General features: G+C 33.5%; 1 protein-coding gene across 3 annotated transcripts in view; it reads right to left on the reverse strand.

The window, feature by feature from the left end:
• LOC117161573 (glucose dehydrogenase [FAD, quinone]) overlaps positions 1-26,010 on the reverse strand; it is a 34,380-nt gene that overhangs the window by 1,975 nt on the left and 6,395 nt on the right. Inside the window, exons 1-6 of one of the 3 annotated variants that reach the window (XM_033343209.2) lie at positions 20,771-20,888; positions 18,797-18,966; positions 11,266-11,509; positions 10,235-10,493; positions 8,002-8,262; positions 3,654-3,884 (exon numbers count right to left, since the gene is read on the reverse strand). In XM_033343209.2, the coding sequence (XP_033199100.1) occupies positions 3,654-3,884; positions 8,002-8,262; positions 10,235-10,493; positions 11,266-11,509; positions 18,797-18,966 (1,165 nt within the window). In that variant the 5' untranslated portion in view covers positions 20,771-20,888. Of the gene's footprint in view, positions 1-3,653; positions 3,885-8,001; positions 8,263-10,234; positions 10,494-11,265; positions 11,510-18,796; positions 18,967-20,038; positions 20,466-20,770; positions 20,889-26,010 lie in introns of those variants that run through there. The other 2 variants (XM_076625765.1, XM_033343207.2) reach the window with 2 other exon arrangements.

The raw sequence follows: 26,010 nt of genomic DNA on the forward strand, positions 1-26,010 counted from the left end.
GGTGATGTGCACAGTAATTGCTGTCGATTTTTAATTAATCTTTGTTAGGATATGTATAAGTATTCAGAAAGAAGATATATTTTAATTCTAGGAGATTGAATTATTTAAAAAGTTTATTATTCTATCAGAGACAACTGTATTGTACTATATTTTGAACATGTATTTATATATATCTTAAAAAGTAGAAATATATTGTATTTTGTAATACGGAAGGCTTGATGCGAAAGTTGTAGATAAGTTTAAAGAAAAGACGTATCTGAATAATCTCTTATTTTAGATATATTGTATACAATAGCGGTAAAACTGTAGTATCATTTGCGATCTCATAATATAATTTCACTTTCTTTTAAAAACTATACATTGCAAATTCACTCAAGAGATTAATCGATATACATTTTAATAAATACATCAGTTAGTTAGTGACGTGTCCGACTTCTTTCTTTAATTAATTTCACATATATGAATTATTCATGAGGCAATGGTTCTCAGACATTAATTAAAATTATTCAATGACTTGCGTTTAATTTAAGGAACAAAGAAAAATTATTTTAATATAATTAATTACGTTTCGTCAGGATAGTAAGTAAATACATAGCTAAGAAATTTATGTGCGGCTTTGAGGTTTTGCATCGTTATTGTTCCTTTCTGAAAATAATTGCATTCGCTCCTTCTCTTTGATATGGGAAATTGGGAAAAAGATCGAAACAAAAACGAGCTCCCTCGAGCAATTTTACGTGGAAACCAGTCCGACCGCTTCAAATCGGATATGTACCTTGAAAAGGTATTTAGCCTCTTCTCTGAACAGTCGAGTTTTATGAAAGGAATATGTAAAAAATAAAACATTGCCATGAGAAATTACTGTTAGCTGTGGTAAAGTTCTTGAAACAAAAGAAATATAGAATACTACAGAGAAAAGTAAAAATATGCTACTTGCTTTTTGTACGATGACATTACTAATAAAGCTTAAACTTTAATAAATTTGAAATTATATAGAAACAACACAATTAGTATTTAATTAATAATATTTGAAATCTCACATTGAAAATAAAATTGTTAAAAGACTTGATTTATATTCCGGAATATGATATAGTTGTGAGTACATCGAGAAATTATAAAATGAAATATTATGAAATTATAATGAACGTGTCAATTTATCAACGGAATTTACTAACGATATTATGATTTTATCTACTTTTTAATCGTTATATTATCATAGTGTTATATCTAAATAATATTATGTCCGAAACTAATGCTGCTTGAATATTCCATATAACATATTAAATTGCATCAAAATGTACTGAATTTATAATCTAGATTAATTCGTTCTTACATAATCGAGGGTCTGTTATAATTTATTACCCGGTACATAAATGTGACACAAGAATTTACCGTATTATCGAAATTCACAAGTACAGTGTAATCCAAGTGAACTTATTAAACATTAATTCAAACATTCTAACAACATGCAACGCAAGATTACCTAACCTATGATTTCTAATAATAACAACATATATTCAACAACCTCGTTGTTATATCAACTTTCTAACATTCATCGATGCTTGGATCGCACCGACACAATTTGATCGGAAGGTTTATATTTTTGTTACATTTTTAAAGCTATAATAGAAGAACGTTTCTTTATTACTAACTCTAAATAATTAAATTTATATTTAAAATGAATCAAGACGAATGCCTTCACTTCATTGGTTTAGTTCCGCGTTTATCTATAGATAATAAATGCCTAACAAAATCTAAATAAACCTTTAAAATATCGCTAAAGACGCATAAATCAATCGTCTTCAGACTGTAACATTGAATATTCCTTATTAAATCTTCCAATTTTTATAGTTCAGATTATAGTGGAATATAGAAAATTTGTCTAACCTGTACCATGTGTATATTAATATAAAACATCGTGTTTCAACAGATTGGTTCAAAACATATATTACTTAAAATATATTTTTTAGTATTTTTGTTAGAAATTATAAATTTTTTACAATATTCATTATTTTCGCAAAAGAGTTGGTATTATGAATTACTATATCGAATTACATATACCAAATTGGCCGCTAAAATGCATTAGAATCTATAAGCCATCAATCTGCTTACGTTATAAAGACGTCGTAGAGAATTGTGAAAATTGGAGGGTTAAGTCCGAAATAATAAAGTTATCACCCTAACTTTTAATTTATATTTGGGTAAGGAATCGCGTTTATTTACAATTCTTTCAATCACACCCTGTATAATACCATAAACCTCGAACACGCTTTCCTCTTCTCTAATTCGAGTCAAGCGTCGTTGTGGTTTGTTCCTCGATCACGGAAACGTGGCACGCGCCTCGACGGAAATTGTTTCGGCGAAAATCCGGAGCGTTCTGTCGTTACCCTGGAAATTGCCGTGACGTAATTAAAGTTCTCCCTCCCCCCCTAAGGAAGGAGTTGCAGCGCACGGAAACATTTGAGATTCGCACGAAATATGCGAGAGCCCGTAAACTGCCAGGAACACGCAGTCGGCAACAACACTGAAAGCATGAGCCGAAGACGCAACGAATCGAACGTTAATTGCTCCGATACCGTAGCGGGTCACGTCGTTCCCCGATGATAGGATCGATTGGATGAGGATCGAGCTCATGTAACTCGAGCGGTGCCCGGCAAGAGGGTTGCTGTGGCTGTGTGAGAAAATACAATCGAGCATTTCCTTCTTTTTCGATCGGTTTCGGATCAAATGATGGCAAACAGGCCGATCGGAAACGCGGTTACGTCAGCCGTCTGATCGGCAAACACGAAACGGGATCATTGTGCAACGCGCTTTCACTACCCACTGTATGCAGACTCTCTTGATTGTCTCGGATGCAACTCTCATGGTTTGATGAGCTTCTGTTACATTTCATTGTTCTTCTGTGTAGAGCTTTATGTATAGATTGTCGATTTTGATTGGAGTGGTCTTTCAAAGTGGTTCGGTGCATTCATTAATCTTTTCAGAACGGAGTTCGTCCACCGCGTAGTGACACTTGATGGCAACCGTAATACGTACTTATTTAACTCTGCTACGATCTTCGAACTTTTATACATATCGCAGTATCATCTTAGGAGACGAAAAGAATTCGTCATGTTTTAAGAAGATATTTAACATATATTGGCGTGCAAGATTAAGCAATTAATAAATATTCGATGAAAGACTGTTCATATTTAAACTGTTGTAACTTCGTGAGAAATATCGTACAACGAACCACTCGTGCTTATTTTAAAGCGTTTCCAAAAATGTGTTTACATCATGTTATGGCAGGGAAAGCGAAGATGATTCTTCTTTTCGAAAAGTTTACAAATTCAAATATCTCTAAGGACATTGAACAATTTTTTGATAACTGAAATCACTATTGAAGATTAAGCTTCTTGAAGACTACTGAAGATTGAAGCCTTCTCCTTAAAATGACCTTTTCAAGCTTGTACCATATTTTTTCACTGTTTTATCGAACTTTGAATGAAAATCTAGTGCCACCTGCACTAGAATAAGTCAAGGTAATACAGTACAAGGAATTTGTGCGATTGAACTTGAATCTCATGTGTAGTTAATGTATTATATGTGTGTATGTGTGTGTGTGTGTGCTTATTGCGTGTGTAATAAATTACAGTAAAATTTCCTTTTTCACTTACCGGTACCGGACATCAAGCCATCCCTGAAGAGAAGGTACTCCATCGCGGTTGCCCAGTTGAGGGGAGTCGTGTCAGTGTCATTGATAGTGAAGGTCAGCGTATAGGCGACGTGATTGTGAAGATTTTTTCCGACGCCAGGTAGATCGTGAACAACAGGGACACCGACAGCGTTCAAATCTTCCCGAGGACCGACACCGCTGTTTAGAAGTATTTGTGGCGAATTAACGGCGCCTATGCACAAAAAAAGCAAGACTAAAATATTTTATCACATATATATACGATTATATGACTTGCAAGGCTGTGAGAAAACCAGACAAACTTCTTTTGTATTGTTTGATTTTCGCCATAAACTGAAATGCACTTCACCACTTATCATAGTAATTTTTTAAACCACTTTAATAGTGAAAATAAATTCCGATGGCGAAAACAAATTCTAATGGCGAAAACAAATTCCAATGGCGAAGTTAACTTTGTTTATTATATTAAAGATTTACGACATATGTTTTAGTAACATACCACAATACTGTAAGATAACAGTTAACCGCAAGTATTGATGCGATCAATGCAATGCGAAATTGTTGTCTATAATTGTTGTTATTTCTATACTCAGAAGTAAGATCAGAATCTTACCTCTATCTATCGATTGTCGATAACATAGTTACAATCGATCAAATCTATCGATTGTAACTAGGATCAGCCTCTAGTTACGATGGGTTAGTTAGATGGCGAGCACGAACTCACGTTGTCATTTTCAACAATAATATTAGATATTCTGGTATTTGTCAGATTTTTATTTTTTAGACATTTTTAGAAATATTTTTAGATCTGTAACATTTTTAAGAATCGCATATCTATACGATTTTAAGAGATCTTTTCTTAAATTAGTCGAGTCTAATGCGTTAGATACTCCTAAACACAAAGAAATTGGCAGTGATCGAAAAGAAATCACGTGCGCGAAACAAAAGTCTAAAGCTGCATAACCTTGTAAGAAATGTTGGTGTATAAAGATTACTAACAGCTACTCTATAACAGTCATCACACACTCTTTAATCGAGCGTACCTCTTCCGCAGTAATCTTTGCTTCCTTTGTCCTCTGGAAGACACGCAATTTCTATCACTCGTAAGAGTATCAACGCCTGATTATGATTATGAATCACAAGAATTAATTTCAATGTGACTAACAAATTATTATTGTTGTTAGAATTTAATCTTGGGATTAAGATTAATAATCTGTGGAAGACACAATGTTTGTGTTGAAATAATACAATGTGATATTTATTAAACAATTATTTCAAGAGTTATAAATGTGCGTTCTGGAATGTAGACAGTTGGCTAATTATTCACAGACTAACTGGCTTAGTGACCCATGGCCCTTGAAAAGGTTTAGAGCCCCACTCTCTATGCAGTAATGAGTGTGACCTGTGTGGGTGTCTGTGTGGCGTCTAGAACCTTCTAGTAGCTTCTCGACGTGCCCATCTAGAATGTTCCATCCATATCCTCACGTTTCTTCCGGCGTTTTTTGAAAAAGCATGCACGTGCTAACTGCCGTGGTGCATCTCACGAACGCACGCTAGTGGGGATGGCGCTGGGCAACGAACGGAAGAATCCGTACGATCAACCACCTTATCTGCATGCGATTGATATCGTTGTATTCCAACAATTGTACAGACAGAGAATTTTTCAACACGGATTGTTTGAAGGCCTTGAATATTTTCTCTATTTTTTTTTTTTTTTTTTTTTTTGAGAAAGATAATATTTTTGCATCGATTTCGTATATGTTCGTCGATTTCCTCGGAACGGCTCGATCAATCAAAACGATCCCTTTTGCATCTCGTAAGGCATGTTTTCCCGCTGGTCCAGTTACAAAATTCTTTTGTATTTGTTTTTTTAACTATTTTTCTTGTCAAAATCCAATTTTTATCTATGACTATCGATTACTCAGGATTTGATTGATTTGCATCTTTTAGCGGTAGTCCATCGATCGATCCCGTTTGAACAATTTCTCCAATTTGTTTGTTATTAATTACTGTTATTGCAAAGAATTTATTGTTCACCAATTTCATTTACATTTGTTTAGTGATCGCTCTACAATTGTTGAAGTGATATCGAGACGATTCCAAAACAGCAGTTTGGACGAGCGCTTTGAAATTGCGTTTTCCAATATAAACTTTAACTCGTGTCTTTTTATTCATGAATAATTAATATATAGGATATAAATAAATAATAAATAGATAAGAATAAATTACCGACTCATTAATGACAATGAAAACCATTTTATGTTAGTCTTGTAATATTGATCGTTCCATTAAAAAGTGTGAAATAAAAAATTTTTACCAAAAAAATATTACCGACTTCGAAAAACGCTAAAAAGTACAAAATAATTTCTATTATACTTGTATTTTATCTAGACACACATGCAATAGTGATTAGATTATATATTTACTAACTAACCAGTATATTAAATATATTGCAAGCTTCTCGAAGGCGGTATAAAATGCTTCTACTATGGTAATATTTAAGTACCATATTATAAAGTTTCAACTTGTTTATATTTATGTTATTCAAATTTCAACAAATTTATATTTAAATACATTAAATTGCAATATATTATAAAGCAAAATGTTTAGTAGTAATCGAATATGATTACTACTAACCAAGAACATGTTTTAGTAGTAATCGAATTGGAATACGTCGCTTGCATTCGTTCAGATGCAAATTACGTTCGATGCTTTAATCGTGTACGAGTTAATGGAATTATAAATGCAGCAAGCTTGTCGCTAATTTAAGATCCGATCGTTACAATTTCTGATGTTATACAATTAAAAATGGAAATCGATTATATACTGGAAGGGTTTTTAATTTCGCGATGGTTGCGATATATTTAGCATGCTGCTAAAAATAGTCAGTAAATTGGTAATCTAACCGTTGTTGCATATATGTCTAAATAAGATACAAATAAAATAGCAATTATTTCATGCTTTTTAGCGTTTTTCGAAGTCGATATTATTTTTTTTGGCAAAAAATCTTTTACATGTCCTTTATTCCAAATATTTTATTAATATATATATATGGAAGTTGTAATGTCGAAATAAAATTTGTTAAATTACTATTTATAGATCAGTATGATCTAGTAGTATAGCATGTAACACAATAGTTTTTATATTACACATATCATATTATGATAGAGCAGCGTTTTTCTGCAACAAATGATTAAAAACGTGAATCGTTGTTTAGTACGAATGAAAATTGCTCCCAATCAGCAAGCAATTTAGAAGTGGAAATTGTTTATGAAACGTGAGCTTTTTTGCTATCGTACCTATATAGCTACCGCTGTTCGTTTGAGAATTAAAGTTGGAAATAGAAAATTAGGTTTCCATGTTTGATCATAGGAATCCAGTATGGCATAAGATAATATAGACTTGGGAATTGATTATTCAGGTACTTCGGTAATGAGTTTGTTTGTGTAAGAGATACATGATCTCGATAGTGAAACGCATTCCTTCCTGCTTTCCTTTTTTGGTGGGCTTGAAACTCGATTGACAGCTATCATTTCACACGTTGACTGGGATTACATCGAAAGAATGTATAAATGAAGATACAGATTATTGTGTACGTAATATCTATACACTATATATTTTACGTATGCATAAGAACATGTTTCTTTTGGATAATAATTATTCTTTACTTAATGTGTAGGGTATTGTGAAATAATCTTTTTCACGTTTTATTTTACTTTAATGCGTGGCGTATCTAAAATAATCCAAGAACACAACGCCTATTTATTATTCTAACGTTTGTTAATTAAATGTTTCGCCAAAGTCAAACTGTTCAAAATATTTCACGAATGTCAAAGTATGTACCAATGAATGTACCTTTTTATAATATGAAATATTAGAATATATAATACACAATAATAGAATATATCATAAAACAAGTTCACGACAAAGTACGTATAATTTCACGCTTAAGAGCAGTTATCACCACGTTACGTTAATTATTTAAATACTTATGCCTGTCAGTTAACATATCGTATAGTTGCAAATGCAAGAACCAGTTTGGCGTGTCAGCATATACAGAGTTCATTGAAACTCTGAGTAGCTTAATATATATATATCAGATAATTAAAAATTGAATCGGATAAAATCAATCTCGATCTGAACTTATTAATCTTGCGACACAAAATGTTGCGTAACCAACATTTTTACAGTCGAAAAATGTATTACTTGCGAACAAATAGAATCTTTTATTAAAAGGTATATCCATTGATAAAATCTGATCTCATGCTTTCAAACATTTTAATCTCACTATTACTTTTATTGTAGCAGCTATTCGACATCGAAGTAATTACCTCCACTTATGATCACTTCCTTCGCCACAGAAACTCGAAGAACCTTCCCATCATGGACGAATTCCACGCCAACCGCCCTCTTGTTATTGTCGAATAAGATCCTGGTAGCCGTGGAATTGAGCATTATGTGGAGATTCGGTCGATTTCTAGCTGGACGTAAAAATGCCCGGGCCGTTGAAAGACGTGAACCATTCCTCGAGGTTGTTTGGGCTATGGCGAATCCAGTGTGAGTCCGTCCATTGAGGTCCGCGATACCGTAACCTGTGAGTAATTAGTGGAACTCATTGATTTCTCTTTTATAGCTATTACATTTACCTCGAAATTTCAAATTAAGTAAGATCAAAATGTCAAGCGTATTTATTTGCCGGTTTATAATTGAAGGACTCAATTGGGAAAGTTGTATAAATTCATTTAAAAAGAAATGAAATTAATAAAGATTTAGTTTATAAAATAGGGTCTTTATAGATGATCTTTATTTAATGTTTGGGATCACGAAGATGTTCTATTAACGTTTAAGTTTAGGAATTTAGGCTTTTGTCTATTGTAGAACTTTTCCACTGAACTTCTCGATTAGCTTGTAAACGTCGAACGATATCGCAAGTTTTTATGAAAACCTTATATATAAATACAATAATATATATAAATATATAAATAGAATTTAAACAACTATAGTAGTATTAATTGCAGATAAACTACAGATTTAATTTCTCTTATAAATTTACAGTATATAAACACCAATTTCTTAATAAATTGCCTAAGATATCGTGCGTGTATTATATCCGTATACGCGCGACCATGATTATACATTTCCTCGTTCATCTCGTAAGTCTTCGCGTATTTTTCAATTTTAGCAAGATATTAAAAAAAGGCGTGGCCGTATGTTACGTAAAAGCATTGCGGATCCACAAGCTTCTCACTTACGACATCGATCCGCTTTTACTCGTCAACGTTGTTCGTTTCGAATTTCTTTTGCTCGGGAATTCGGGATCGATCTCGCTTCGAAAAGCCGCGCGCCACTTATAAATACGTAACAAGGTCGTTCCATGTATTATGGAAGTTATACATTAGCATTGTCAGAGGGAAGCTATTGGTGAAAATAGTATAGTAATTAGCTGACGTGAGAGCTGATTATGTAACTGGTCTTTTGATGGATGGTAAAACGGGTCATTAGACTCACGCGAGGAGTAACAACGAAATAAAGAAGAAACGAGTTTCTTGTTGTCGCGTAATAACAGGTTAGATGCTATTCGATTTAAGTAGATCGACTCGTTGTTAGCCAAGTTTTTTTCGACCATTTTCCAACTTTCTCGCGAATTTTATCTTACTGTTGTAACTGGTGACTTATAATGGAAGTTAAACAGAAGTTGTTCCAATTCGTTTATCGTGCTATTTCAGGATTGGAGACGTTCTTTTCAAGTTAAAGTTTTACTGAAAAGGGCTATATTCGAGTTGACGTGATTTAATTCTTGGCTAAATATTGAATTGTTCACTTGGAAAGTTCGCTCGCAGTGTTTCCGACAGTTGATGAGGTGTCCAGACAATGAGCAAGCTACGTTGTTAATTAGCCAGGCAAAATATCACAGTTGAATGTTTTTTCCTCTGAACTTGTGTTTTTGTTGAAAAAGCTTTTGAGTAATTGATTCAACGAACAGTCGTATCGTATTCTCAGATTTTTTGAAAGTTTAGAATGGTTAAAATATGTATATCCTTAATGCCTGAAAGTATAAAAACCTTTTACGACTTACAAAAAGATATCGAAGAAAAATCGTGGCAGTTAATTTCATTCAAGAAAATACCGTGTCTTATTACGAAAGTTCAGTATCGTTATGAAAAAAAAGAAAAGGAAAGAAATAACAAAAAACCGTCGTTAGATAAACCTATCATTAGAACGTAATTGTTGTATGTGATAGCGAAGAGAGCCATTATCAATCAGATATTACACAAGTGCTAATTATTACATTGCTTTAATTAAGCTGTCCTAATACATTTTTAGTTATACAATCTTATGTTAATTCATCTAACACATAGCCGATCTTAATTAATAATCATAGTTAATGTAGAAACTAAAGCTAAAAGAAAAAAATGTATAGTTTTATTTTAGGTAAATGTAGTTTTACTTTTTATATCAACTGTGATTGCTAAGGTCAACTACGTATGATATTAATCAAGTAACTAAGCGATAATTTGTTTCGTAGTTTCGTCACACCAAATAACAGCTTAAGAACAAACTTACCAAGTTCATTTCCAGCTTCGAGGATAGAATAACTCAAAGGCGGGTGATAAGGGAACTGCGTGACCGTGAGTGGTCCACCGACACCGTGATAACCGTAATCCATACTGTTTGCTTGGAGATTATCCTCGCTCCTGATGAAATATGGAAGGACATCTTGATAAGACCATCCTATGTTTCCAAGCCTCGCCCAGTCGTCGTAATCCTTTCGCGAGCCCCTCATATACATCATGCCATTCATAACGCTGGTTCCTCCCAGCACCTGAATAACATTTTAATTACCCATTCGTTTATTGTCCTCCATTATTCGTACATGTTATGATAGCGACAATGAAATGAGGATTATTGAGGTACACGGATGACTAAATAAGAGCAGAAATTGAAAATGGAATATAGTGACGTGATAAGATGATAATAATAACTTAACAAATGACGCGTTATACATTATAGTTAAATGTTGCGAGTAGATAGTTAAAAATTAAAAAATTTTTCTTTCTTCTACAAATAACAATCAAAAGAAATTATTTCATGCATATTATCGTAAATTTTAAATTGTAGAACGATAGAAATATTTCCTTCTAGCTGCATTCTAAAAGCTCATATATGTAGATATTGTGAAATGTCAGCCATTCGTTACAGATACATATGGAATTAGAGCGAGGCGGGTACATACATAATATTATATTCCTTGTTCCTGTTTAATTTTAGCAGAACTCCAGTTATAACAAAAGGCAAAGAATTGACACCAGAGAAAGGTTCTTAAGTAATAACTTGGAAAATATAACGAGAATATTAAGTTTTTGATCGGTCTGATATTTATGGACAATATTATTCCGAATATAAGACAATTCTAAATAGAGCTATATATAATACTAACTAATTGTAAATGAACTTTGTTTTGTATGAATACAAATTACGTAAAATATACACGTAAATTTAGAATCGAAGCTGTGTTCCATATTCGTCACCACCATCAAATGCGAAATTATAAAGAGATTATATTAAAGATTGTTCTGATTTTAGAGGATACATACCTTACCCCTGGGCCAGTAACACTTGCGATCATCTTTATTTAGACACGCAGTGTCTTCACTTTCGGTATTATACTGCCAATCGATGTTAGTCCCAATAAAATTAAAAAAGAACGAAGGTATCTGCGTCCCAGTGGGCTCATCCAGACCGGCTTCTAACAATAACACCGAAAATCGTGGTTCCTCTGATAATCGCGACGCAACTGTTGCACCTGCACTGCCACCTCCAATTACTACGAAATCGTACCTGAAATTAACACAAATAAACGTCATCTACACATATATATAAATTTCCGTACTTATCGGTGATTGAAAATTTTTGAAATTAAAGAATAAAGAATACTCTATGCAATAAAGAACGGAGCGTATGATCGATTTACTATGTATTTTTCTTTTGTTTATTATCAATATTATCATTTATTATTATCTAGTTAAATAACTTTTGATTTAGAAGAAAATTTAAGAATTTATTTTTTACAATTACAATTGTATTTCTATCGACTTCAAACCGCTTTACAACTGGCTAACGGTACGGATAACAGCTTTTCTCATCTTTATTTATTCGTTTTATAAAAAGTTTATTTTTGACACCTTTAATAGTTTCTACATGGTATTCGAAAATTAAATTAATCGATGGCGAAAATTGTTTTCGATCCGCAATAATCGTTGCTGGTATTAAAAATATTATTTCATTATTCCCAATCATAATCAACTTTTATTAACGTCGCTGATAATTACTGCACAATACCGCTACATATTTTCATATAATATTATGTCATACAACAGCGATCGGAAACTGCTTAAACGCAAATAGATCGTATTGCGTAATCTGTTCTTCAAAGTCAAGTTTCACGCAGATCAACTGTAGTCCCACGCGTTTGCTCTACATACTTCTTATGAAATGCAGACTATCCCGAACAAGGTTACGATTTCACTTATTTCTAAGTGACAGATTATTTTGTTATTCGTCATACCCTTTTAATGGTAAAAACCGATGCATCTTCACCTCGTTCGAAGAAGCGGTTACGGCTTCATAAGAATTAGAAACTGGGTTAAAGGCACGAAAGTCCTATAGCGGTCGAGCAGAGCGAAAGGTGGATTTCTTAGGAGTTCGTTGGGGACGTTCGTACCAAGTGGTAATGGTATTTTGAATGCCATGAGGTGCATGCAGCTGTGTACATTCTGTGAAATGTACACTTGGTTCGCTGAGGGACGACAAGTTTATGCATTGAAAATATGGGCCTGAATAGTCGACGTGTCTTTCATTTGCGATTTTTGTCAAGTGTCCAGTATATTGTTAAGAGAACATTTAGAAGCGGAGGATGGTACAACCTGAATGATTTCGAAGAATGGGCATAAAATTTCATGCTATGTTTCTTTGAATGATCTTGTATTTCATGTTTAGGTATATCTACTCGCTGCGAAAAGTACATACCTGTGTATCATTGTATTTATTATAGTATTTGTATGTTGATTAATTAAGTCCAAACATTTTTAACAACAATAAAAATAGAGGGTTCTCAAATTATGTCCAAGCGAAATCCGAAGGACGAACTTTTTCCAACTATCTATTTATTATGAAATTTGAATAATCTCTAAAGTAGCATAGAAAATCCTGATTTTACTGCGTAATATTCGTTTTAACTTATTTTCACACAGTTCCTACGTTTTGAGTTTGAATGCCCTAGGAAATGAAATAATACTCAAGTCTAGTTATTTAAAGTGCAAGAAAACCAGTTTTTCTACGCGGAACAGATTATTGACTACGTATACTTGTAAATTCTTTACAAATTTTTCTTTCGCCTGTTGTCAATGGTTTGTAGCTTTTTAAAATGAGCTTGCTGCATGAATACATACACATGTATACATTATCATTGTTTCAAGGAAAGATGTAATAAGAAACTTGAAAAGCTTTAAATACAGAAATCAGAGCACGTCGGGTTCGTAATATTTAATTGTTTTTCTAATAAATGCACGAAATTTTATTACACTATTGTTATATTATCATTCAAATCGTAGTTATTATATAAATTAGGTTTTACTTCTACATGTTCTCTTCTTCTTATTTTTACATATTTTTTCTGCTATTTGTTTTTACACCATATTACATCCTTCTTCTTCTTCTATTCTTTAATATCGTATTTCATGGTATAAAGTAAATATAACGTGATACATTTTCTTCGTAACTTCTATAATATAGAACTAATATATTTTAAAAAGTTTTCTCTAACAAAAGTGACTAAGAGAAATTGAAATTTTATTTCTAGAATTACGTCAAGATTATTGTAATCTCAATTTGCTATCTGTACTTCCACATTTCTATTATTACTATTACCGGCACGATATTTTTATTATTTATCGATACCTACAAGCAATGCGAATCGATCGAGAAGACTTTTAACTCGTTATCAACGTATCCACATATATGAAACGTCGTTTTTTACTCGCTACCTCTCACTCACGCAATTTTTAAACCATCCTTTTCATTCTTTCCAACCACCAGTCAGAAAATAAAATTCACCAGCCATTACTCGTTTTTTAATGCCAATTCCATTTTCTTGCACAACAGAAACCTTCCGTAGGAAGACAGTTAGCCTGCGTTCATTATTAATTTCAGTCAATCATGCTGCCTTCTAACATCGCGGCAACGGAAATGGATTAAAATGAAGCAACGGGATATTCTCAATAACTCGCTCCGTTCTGCAATATCTGTTTCCAGTAATTGTGTTTCGTCACTATTATCATCTGTGCAATCGTTTCCATCGATATTATTATTAATCACCGTCGATTATCGCGATACGGTTTCCACAGCTTCCAATTAAGGGCCTTTGGCAGTAGTTTAATACGTTCGCTACATACGTCTCGGCTTTTATCACGTATCTGCTTTAACCATGAGTATATGACACCTATATGGATTCGAAGGATCAATTAGAAATTGTAAAATTTTGATATATAGATAATATAATAATAATGCGTATAAAGAATGATACAAATATGTCAAAGTTTCGCTAGTATTACATCTGTTAATTAATATAATATTAGTGATAGATGTATGCTAGATGATGCTGCCTGCAATGCTTGCGAAACGTTCCTAATTGTGTTATAAAATATTATTGCTTTATGCGATATTTCAAGAATTTACAGAAACCACTCTGCTACCTGACATTTATGAAATATAAAAATATATTTTATGTATGTGAACGGGATGCGCATAAAAATATTTTGCCAAATACGTAGTAAATTATAGCAAATGTACAATATATTGTAGCGATGACAGTTCGATTAGCTGTGGCTGTACATTTTAATTATTATTTTTACGGGAATAACAGTTTGGAAAGAAATTCGTTTAATTTTAAATCCAAATATTATACAAGAATTGTATATGAGATAACACTGTTACATGACTAGCACAAGTAGCTACATCGTAACATGGAAAAAATTATTTATATCCATACGCGACAAGCGTGAAATATGTTAAGAAGAAAGGAGAGCGTTGCGTCGTCCCGTGTCATCTTGTGTCAAATTACGCAGAAGAAATGTGTTATGTAATTCATGACACGCATGAGAAACGCGAAAACGAGCTCATTAAATGTATATGAACCGATGAACATATATCTCACGGGAAATCGGTTAATAACGGTTCACCCTTTGCTATTATTGTATTCTGAATTTTGTGTTCCGTATTCTGAACGTATGTAATAGCGTAAATCTGCGTTGTATTGCGTAGCGAAGCAATGGACTGGGCGAACAGTGGCAGACACTTGGAGAACCGAGTACGCGTAATAAGAATATTTAATTTGAAATTATGAAATTTCTCTCTGACTGATGATATAATTGACCCAGAAGTTGCATTATATTACTTATTTATTATTCATAATCCTCTTGCTCTTCGACTTAACGATGGCTTCCGGTTACTTCCTGCAATAAGTAGTTATTAGTATCTGCTAGAAATTACGTTATACATAAGTAATTTTTTAAGAATAAAGGTTCTGGCTTTAATTATAAAAGTACTTGCGCTATTTGTAGATTAATTTATATATTACCGTGGAAGTTATGAAATTATTCTTTAGATTTTTTAGATTTTCTTGTAGAGAAATGAAAAATGAGAGAAGAAACAAGATGTATAATTAAAAATGAGAAACGCGTATAAATATCGTTAGCTATTCTTCAGGTGATTTTCAACTGTGGTATTGTAGATTCGAGTATACTTTCGCTTGTTGACCTTAATCCTACAGTTATCGTACCTCCTACTATCGAATTTCCTTATGAACATGTATTACAGCTAATTTTTATTAACCCCTCCCCGTGCCATTCAGTTCGACGAAACAGATCAGGCTGATGCTCGTAAACAGGAACTAACATTCAGTCACGATCGTAATGGGCAAAAAAACAGTCTGCGAGCTCGGCTTGTTATGTTTACGTTTGGCTCAAGTATCTGGTCGCGAGTCAGACTCGCGATATTCATGTTTGGGCCAAAATTTTCATCGCGAGTCTGACTCGCTAAAGTACGGGAAGGGGTTAAGGACATTAACAGCAATTTGCCTGCCTTTAATCGATTCTGGCATAGAAAACTTCTTTGAACCACTCGATGGTTCGATCGTGATTTTCTTTGGAAGATTTCACCTCTTGAAAAATGGGTTGACCTTAAACATCAGTTAAGAATAACACAGATATTAACAGCAATTTGCTTTATTTCGATAAAGTTTAATAGTGAACAGTTCTTTTTAGTAATTTCCAAAAATTCAATGAAAGTTACTCGCTTCAAGTAATTCTACTGAAAGTTGCTGTATCGTATGGAAATCACATTGATTTTCAACGTTGATTAATAACAATACAGATATCAACGGTAGATTGCTTTATTTCCATCCATTCCGGCAACAAACGTTTCTTTTAACGATTCCAAAATTATAAAATTCCAAGATTACTTTACTACAACGAGCGATTTTCTTTCCGAAAGTTCTCGCGTCCCTTGCAAAACACGATTTCTAGATTCGATCAATAATATCACTGAAGAGTTCCAACTCGTTAGAGTTTCAGCTTTACGAGCATTTCTTCGTCACGTTTCTATCTACTTCCATTCTGATTACATTTGAATGGTTCACAGAATCTGTCGCACATTCTGCCTTTCGCGTTTAACCGCGAACGGTTCTTAGTGACGCGCCTTCAATTTCATCAAATTATATATAACTCAGAGCACGGATTCGCGGCTGTTTGAAACCGCACGAAGGATCTAACTACCGAATCTGGTTGCCTCAGTGAGCATCCGGCAGAACTGTAAGCGCAGATTCATGGAGCAGGTGTGATGCAACGTGAGAGAATCATTGGAACAATGGTACCGGGCCATTACGCATGGTTACATACACGCTACAATTTCATGAATACATACACGTTACAATTTCATGGATACGTATGCATGGATGTTCACTTCCGAGAAGGACACAGACAACGGACTATAGTTTCCGTACGATATCACGTGAACCGTGTCTGTAACGATTAAGAAGGCCTTCTTCGTTGTCGTTTGACCATCACCAGACATTCTGCTTCCTGTTCGAACAATTTTATTCCCTCGTCGTTTGTCGAGATTCTTCCGGAATCTCTTTCGATTCGCTCTGATGCTCGGTTGAGTGTTTAATGAAACGACGCGGTACAGGGAAGAGGAAGAATTTATGAAGCATATAAGGAAAACCGAAAAAATATAGCAGAAGATAGCAGGAAAAAAGAGCGGAATGAAGGCCACAGGTGGTCTTGGTCGAAGATAAATCTTTTTCCTAACGTTATTTTTGTTCCATATTACCGAGGTTAGTGTTAGTGGAGTGTGGATTTTTACAGAATTTCATATTTTTATTAACCCTTCGTAGGCAACCTGGGTCATTCACGTCCCAAGCGAAATTTCAATCGTAAGTTTCTTCGAAGCGAATATTTATCTTTCTCGAGAAATCTTTTAGACGTTTCACTTAAGAACAATTGGACAATGTAGTAAAGAGACTTCAATAAGCATTCCAGAATTTCTCCCGATGTTTTAAAAGCTCAGAATTAGACGTGGACGTAAATATAACTAAGGCTACATGAAATCTATATGAAGATTTATTCGATTGATTAAACGTTATGACAGTTCCTTCATTTTGAATATGTTGTTAAAATAAAAATTGTCATACCGTGTCATATGTTTTGAAAGATTTTCTACGATGATACCAATTTTATAGATTTAATTGGGTAATATAATTTTCTAAAAATATGCACGTAGAAAAGACGAATATAATCGAGTCGAATAAGCGCACACGTAAAACAGATATCGCTTTAAAATTGACAGAAGGATTTCAGTTAAACGGAGCATGGAAAATGAAATACGAATCCTTTTGGGTTTTCGCTAACGAGATACAGAATATCGAGTGGTAAATAAAATAAAATAAAAATGGACAATCGGATATTATGATCGGTTTTGTATCGAGCCTTTCTAAAATCAAATTTCACAACAAAAGTGTCACTGTTCTGTTATTTTAAAATGCTAATTTAGTATTCATAGGAATAACTGTGAAAAAATATCTGGATACGTGTTTGTGAGTTTTTAATCGATATTCGATTTCCTTTCTTTTTGATTTCGATAAACGAAACGAGTTTCTGGGTTATCGAATCAACTCCATTTGAAGGCGTGACCAATTTGTCATTTCACTCGACCGTGACCCGGTTAGAGAGTTTAATCTCTAGAGTTCGAAACTTGCAACTTGGACCATATACATACATATAGACATAATCGATGATCTTATTTTCAGGAACAGTTTAAATTTATTTTCGTAAGGAATACGCGCATATATGTTTCGAAACTTTTCCTACTGTATTTCTAGTATGTACATATACCTTCCCTTGCGATATCGATGCTGGAATGCTTCCAGAAAATCTTACATTCAAACGAGTTTTATTCCAAATGTGGGTTACAGTGATCAGAGTACGTTGAAATATGTTTTCACGCTTCCACGAATTGGATTTGATAGGATATATGTGTGTATTAGTCAAAGGCATTGTTTGGAGAACTTTAATATTGTTAGAAGCCTTATACTAGCGTATTGTGTATTGCGACAAGAAAAGATAAAATTATACAGAACGCCGATAATATGATAAAATTCAAACTAGTAAAGTATCCAAAGTATAATGCTTTTTGTAATACTTAATAGGTAAAACGATCTTCTATCGATGTTCTAGTTTCTAAATTGTATTCTCCAAAATATGAATTTGCTTAAAAATACGCAATCTCGTTATAAGAGTTAAGGATCATTTTTAACAAATTATAAGTTCATTATCTCCTCCATTAGGTACCACCTTTCTTATTGCTCTTTGAAAAACGTTCTATTATTTATGACGGCTTTTATCAGTCTTTTCTGTGGAATTGTTGGTTAAGCTGTTATAATAAAGGATTAAACAACTAAAAATGTTTTCTCTTTTTTTGTATATTAAAATCTTTTTTATAACTCGTGCTCATAATTCGCGATAGTTAAGCTTCAAAATTTCGAGGCTCTTTTTATAATTTGTTTTATTTTACCTGGAGTTAACAGTAGGGGGTGGTAGCGGCCTGTTGCATGGATCCTCGAGGTCGCATTGGCTACGAAGGAATACTTCTAGAAGGCCCATGAACAACATGAAGGACGAACCACCGCATGTTGATGCTAAAGTCGGCCCGGTTGAAGGCGTTAATGGACAGTTACAGCTCATCTGGAACGTTTATTGATTTTTTACCAAACCTGAGATGGTAAATTTAAAAAGATATAATGCTCTTTATTTCAGTATTCTTAGTAATTTTCTTTTGCATCTAATCTTTATTATTTTTTATCAATCTCATCATCAATGAAAAATTTCATATGTAATTTTATATTCTTTAGTTAGCATCTACAAGAAACGAAGAATTGATAAATAAATCTATCGTTGCGTGAAGTAAGCAAAAGTTTCAGTAATGGAAATATCCGTTGCCATCGGGAATTTAAATGAATGACATTTTAATTATCTGTGAGTTAAATAGAGAAATGTAAGCCTTTCAAGTATTGATTGGAATAGTGAAACAGCTAATTTTACAATCAACCGAACAAAGTTGCACTTTCGTTCGCTCAAAGGGTGAAGGAAGAAGGAAACGTTAGACTTTCTACTTTGATACCTTGTTCCCAGCCCTACTCTTCGATAAAAATTCGCTATAAAAAAGAGAAATTTCGTTGTAACAAAGGTGACAGTCTACTAATCATCCAACTTTCTAGCTTCTTCTCTTTTGTGCGAGATTATCTGTCCATTTTGAATATTCGTCTTATATAAAACGTTGAACGCACAGAATTGAAAAAATACTAAAATTGTTAGAAACAAATATTGAAAATTATGTTGGGATACAGTTATATTCTTATTATATTATGGGACGTAGTTATACTGTTAAAACTGTTAAAGAAACTTAAGTATTGGAGATTAAAAGAAAATTCCTATTAAAAGTATAACTAAAGCATATAATTAATTCATATATACATTTTATATATTTTCTTCCGCAGAATCGTAGCGCAATAAAAGATTTAAATCCATTATTGAAACGAGTTTTACATCGATAAGTAATTTTCAATCATAAACGAAAATACGTTACGAAAACGCACGTTAAAATACGAGCTAGCCTACCGTGACACCCATGTCGAGATTGTTCAATTTCAACAGAAATTGGATTCATTTCGCGCATCGCGATACTCGCGTATCGAGTTTTGAGGACGCTAGACGAATTCGCAATCATCGATATGAATAAATGCAAAAATTGCAGTACCTATTTTACCATTCGCTGCAAAGCTTTGTCAAGGCTATAGTTCTAGGCTCATCAAACTGGATAATCGAGTCTATGCTGTAATAATTTGTGTACTCTTAGCAACACGAGAGATATGGGTTCGTTGGTACTTTCGTTTGATTGGACGTAATATGTGGATTTTTAAATTGTTGTCGCGGAAGAAAGTATTTAAGAAGAAAAAGAAAGTAGCGTTTAAATCCACTGTGAGAAGCCAAAAATGTTTCATCAACGTAGAATCTCTGTTCCTTTTTCTTTGAGCTATGTTGGAATCCGTTTTCGTCTTTGTCAATTTGTCCGAATTAAAAATCTCTTCACGATCGTGTCGTTTCAGACCTCTTCACTTGTTTAAACTCTTCAAGCTCTTTGAACTACCTTCGACTTTCTATTCAATTATCCTCGATTAAACAATTTACGGCGTTTCGACGACTATAGGACGCTTCTACGACTATAGGACGCTTCTACGACGCGGAAATCGAGTCACGTAGACGCGCAATCGCGATCGATGCGTCGATCCTCCTATTTTCCTCGCGTTCTGTTCTTAATCCTTCTCTATGGGCAATTTCTAGTATAAAATTAATTAAATGAAAATTTCTGATGTAAAATATCTAAGGTATTTCGCAACATGGTATTATTCACGGAATGCTTTAGAGATGATATCATTTGTGTTAACTAATTAAATAATTTTCAATATACATTATTGTAAAAAATATTCACTTTGCTTATGTAAATACGAATCGCCACATAACAATGAACTTTAACTATTTGTTTAGATGTTAGCCGATATTACGTTAAAATACGATAGCGAAGTAGTTTCCACTAAAGTGTTTTAAATGCTACTGCTTGAACTAACGACGATGGTCTTTTTATGAGCTGAGAAGAATCTCTTATCTGGTCTGTATCTTGCAATTAAAGACAAGTTTTTTCCTGTATGCTTCAGTTACCATGATGCTTTTCATATATCACTATGAACCAATAAAATAAAAAGCTTTCTTCTTATGATTTTAATAAATAATTAAATAAATGAAACTGTTCATCACGTGTTATTGGACCGCGCATTTTTATACACTTGTAGGAAATTTGAAAATGCAAAATTTCACAGAGTCCACATAATATGAAAAAATATATAAAATATCCAAAGTGCAACGCTTTTTGTAATACCTGTTAGGTGGAACAATTTTTTATTGAGCTTGGATTTTTTTCATTATATTTGCAAAGATATTAAGTTGCATAAAAATTCATGATAATGATAATAGATAGACCATACATTGAAATTTTTGTTTGGCTCATAATTCGCGATAATACACCTTCAAGCTTAAGAAGTTCTTTTCTTACTTATTTTCTAAATCGTAGCGATAGAGCGAACGATTTCTCAATAAAAGTACCGAGTCATGTTTTATAATCGTGAAAAGTCCTTTGGCCCTGTGTCCTACAACTCCTACAACGGTGCCATAATATGCTTTTCACGTCGCGTTTCCTCTTCCTACGCTCCTCATTCTCGCTCATTCTCGCTCGGCATTCCGGCACCCAACGTTCCTCTCCTACCGTTGTGAACCGTAATTATTGCTCTGTAGATGTAGATACACGTGAAACAAAAACATTGCGCGGTTCTTATTGTTCCTCTATGCGTCTTCTCGAGAAAGAGATTTTACCATCTGGCTTGGTTTTCTTTCAACGGATGATCGATGAAGCGAAGTGAACGAGATCGAGGAGTTCGATGTTGCGGGGAATTTGCAATCGTTTGTTGGTCTTTTTGTCGTTGGTATTACGCGAGTTGCGTTGCAATGTGTTACGGTAATCTTTGGAGATGGGATTGGAGTTTATAGTAGAGCGACCGGTGGTTGCGAATGCGATAGAAAGTGGCTGAGTATCGTAAAGTGCAATAGCTATTGTGAGAAATTGTTCGATAATATTCACAGGCGATGACTATTGATTAGCCGATTATTTTTGTAATAAGATTTGCGATAATAGATAAAATGTTGTTGAATTTTTGAGATACGTTTTTCATTGTAAAACGATTAATTGTTATCTACTTGATCATGCCTGTAAATATTATTTCTTATTCTGTTTTAAATTAAGCGGCAGTTAATTTCCGACTTATCGTTAGTTATGTAATAGTTTTCCCAGCATTCCACGCAATTGTTATTATCCGGCTCTCCTGCTGAGACGAATAATTAGACCGACTACCTTTCCAGGTTTACATATGTACGTTTCATGACATTTCAGACGATTTAGTTTCCATTGAAATAGCCTGCGTCCCGATTTAAAACGCGGGCTAATTCCCGTAAATACATGGAAGAAGCGCTTAGCATTTTCCTATTTTCGCGTCGTATGTTGAAGGCCACTTATTTTGGCAGAGGAACGTTCTATACCTATATTCTTCTTAATATATGGTAAAAGTTAGATTACAAGAAACTATGAATGTTTAATTTTTATGACAATTACGAAGGCAAAATACGATGTACACTAAAACTCGTTTTATATGAACTTGTCGGAGGACAAATAGTTTATATAACTAGAGTTCATACAATAGAAGTACGTTCATTCTCCCCTACCATCTATTATCTTCCATTCATATGATAAGTTCACGTTTAGATAAATAGACTCAACAATCGAAAGTTCACTTAATCTGGCACTAATTAAAATTTCATTCGAATAAATAAAACTTATGTAAATGGAGTTCTATTGCATTAATCTGGAATCATTGGAAAATCTCGGAAAATAACAAGTGAGCTAAGCTCTCATTCCTGTTTGCTTAGCAAAGGTATTTAAACAATATTGAACAATGCTATGATCAATGCAAGGAACAATGCTATGATCTATTATCTCCGAGAAATGCTGGCAGTCTCTCGCAGAATTATCTTAATAAGTTACGTATAACGTTTTAATATTTCGTGTCTGCTACCGTAGTATAAAAATTAATGGTTAACGCTCAGTTAAGTAGCTACTAAGAACATTGCAAGACAAGTAGTTATGAACTACTTTATGAAACAGCATTTAGTAAAAATAAGCTTTCTAGGTAACTATTAATATAAAAATAGCTATACTAAAATACCTACTAAAGCACTAATTAAAATTCATTTCCTGGAAAGCTTAAAGACGAAAACATTATCGATAACAAAATTTCTATTCATCAATCTCTATCGAATCTACTATTAAATTTCACCAATAGCCAGAAGTCAACGATACACATAAAATTCATTACTTAACCATCAGTTAAAACGAGTTTCCTCTCACATCTAAAACTCCATTCGTTACAAGGTACGAGAAAATCATAGAATTTAGTTGCATAATGTAATAATCTTTACGACGTATGTCAACAGCAGTTACAAATTCTTATTTCGATCGATGTCACCAATCGACTACAGATGCTCGATCTCTCCAATTGATTTTCATCCACTGATCGATAATTGTTCGAATAAATCACGATTGCGTATCACTTTTTTCCTTCTTTTCTCGAATCTATGAATCACATATGATAATGCGAATCATTAAAGAAATTCTTCGCATCGTTACCTTGCCTGTTCTCTTAATTGAGTTAGACAAGAGAATCTTACAGTTGATTATTCCAATTTTGTTCAAATTCCAATTCCGAAATGGTATTCCAAGTTTTTCAATATTATAAGAACTCGAGCCACTTTCGATATTTAAGATTCCTGAGTATTGAATCTTGAGTTTGTGTACGTTTTGAACGTATAAGGTTTCGATCTCGAAATGGAATTCTTCAACATCACTGATGTATCTTCAAAATTTTGAAAATGTTGAAAGTCCTGAGATTCAAAGCCTTGACATCTACCCATCAAATTCTTGTGACTTTGAAACCTACGAAGTTTTTCGAGACTTTCGATACTTAACGAAATTTTAAGGAGCCAAAATCCTTTAAAAACTCCGAAAAACTTTAAACGTTCAAAAGTCAGGACTCAAGATTCAAGATTCAAGATTTGCCAAGACCTTCGAAAGTTTCAAATATCGAATCATGTTCATGAAACTCCATGTCACGTATAAATGTTTGATACGATTCCAAATGTTTCAGCGCGCATCGCTACTTGCAGTATGAAAGGACACTGTCAGCGTGAACGTGCTTGATCGTGTGTACACACCTTCAACACCGTTACGTTCACTGACCGAGAACCACGTCGGTTACGAAAGTCACGCAGTTCTGCAGCTTCTTTTTTTTTGCTAGTTTTCCTGGCTTTTTGCTTCGACACCCTGTCAGACTTACAACGTACAACAGACTAATTGCATAGCGACGTTTCTCGATCGGGACGTACACGTGTCGAAAGCTTGGACGAGAGAGAATTCAATATCCTCGACTGAGAATGTCTCGTATTGGAACGCGTCAAACGCATCTTCAGCGCAGAATTACCAGTTGGCTGGATTTGTCTTATATAGAGTTCGGCTTTTTATGGATTTCTGGAAAACTTTGAGATCGAAGAACGCATGAAATACACATAATATGCAAAAATATATGAAATATCCAAAGTATAGAATTCTTTATAATATTTAATAGAAAAAGCAATTATTTGTTGAAATTCCATTTTTTAAATTATATTCGTACAAATATGAATTTTCATAAATACCTGCAATCTAACAATATATTTTAAATACAGAATACAAGCTGCTATTAAAGTTAGGTTCACTCGGTTACGTATAGCATGGGAAATTAAAAAATTCTGGGAAGCATTTTATCAAAGTTGTTAGCGACGTATAAAATAAAAATCGAATTGTAAGAACGAGAAGTTGAAATTCATTTTCAGTAATGAGACACTTTCTTCGCAATTACATAAGAAATTTCGAGACCCGAATCTGTTGTTCTCCCGGCGGAAAGTCCATTCATGCTTGCCTGATCGTCGAGAAATAGACTTGTATCAGCATCTGTTATAATTTACATCGCATAAATGTGTGGAATCGTGGTAACGGAAACAAGGAAGCCTCCCACACTTTCTTCGGTGATTTTTCTGACAGAAAAGAAAAAATTACCCTGTCTGCAAGTTATGCGTGCCTACACGCGTGTCGTAATACTTATAAAACGGTATTAAATAATCATCCTGTTTCTTTGCTTGAATAACGTCAATTCCGCCAAAATATTTTACACCGATTTGTTGTCGATCGTTGCGAAGCTTTATTTTCCACACGATCCTATAATTTTCTATCATTAAAAAGTAACTGCTGCCATTACGTTACTACAAATGTACGAGGCGTACATGAGTCTTGAAAGAAGGAATAAAATTAAAAATTTCTCTATATTTCTTTACATTTGAATAAAATCTATTCTTTGATAATTCGTAAAAAGTTTATAACATTTGATTAAAATTATGTGAGAGACGAATGTACACGAATAAGACATACTCGACATACGAATGAGAAAGGAAATTTAATTAAAATTGTATTAACACTAAATGAGAATTTTTGAAAATATTGAACTTTCGTTCTACTGTTAAAAGCTTAAAATTCCTCCATTTCGTTAATTATTGAATGAGGATTTTTAGAAATATTGAATTTCCGCTCTGTACAGCTAAAAGCTTTAAATCTCTTTTTTCCCATCCATAAAATATTCCCGCAGAATGAAAATATCCCCATTTAATGTATTATAAAGAGATTCGGTTATGATACCTATTGAATGATTATAAATAGATCTTATATCGAAAAGATTGATTTTAGGACGCTATATTATGCATCTCTTTAATTTTCCATTTAACCTCCGTTTATTTTACTTCCGTTCACTCGGTCAAAATTATAAGCTCCTAAAGATTCATTTTATTCTTACTCTGTGCATACTTTCAAAGTTCGAACTAGAACACCTTATAATACTAAATTTACATAGTATACGTACTATGCAATTTTACAATTAGGTAGCGTCACGAATGTCGCCTCGTCTTTCGAGTCGTATTTCACTTTATTCGAGGATAAATTTCACCAAATGTGGAGGATACGTTCTATTTGGCCATTTAACAAAC

This window comes from Bombus vancouverensis, chromosome 2 (assembly GCF_051014615.1).
Source record: "Bombus vancouverensis nearcticus chromosome 2, iyBomVanc1_principal, whole genome shotgun sequence".
In the NCBI taxonomy this organism is placed as follows: domain Eukaryota; kingdom Metazoa; phylum Arthropoda; class Insecta; order Hymenoptera; family Apidae; genus Bombus; species Bombus vancouverensis.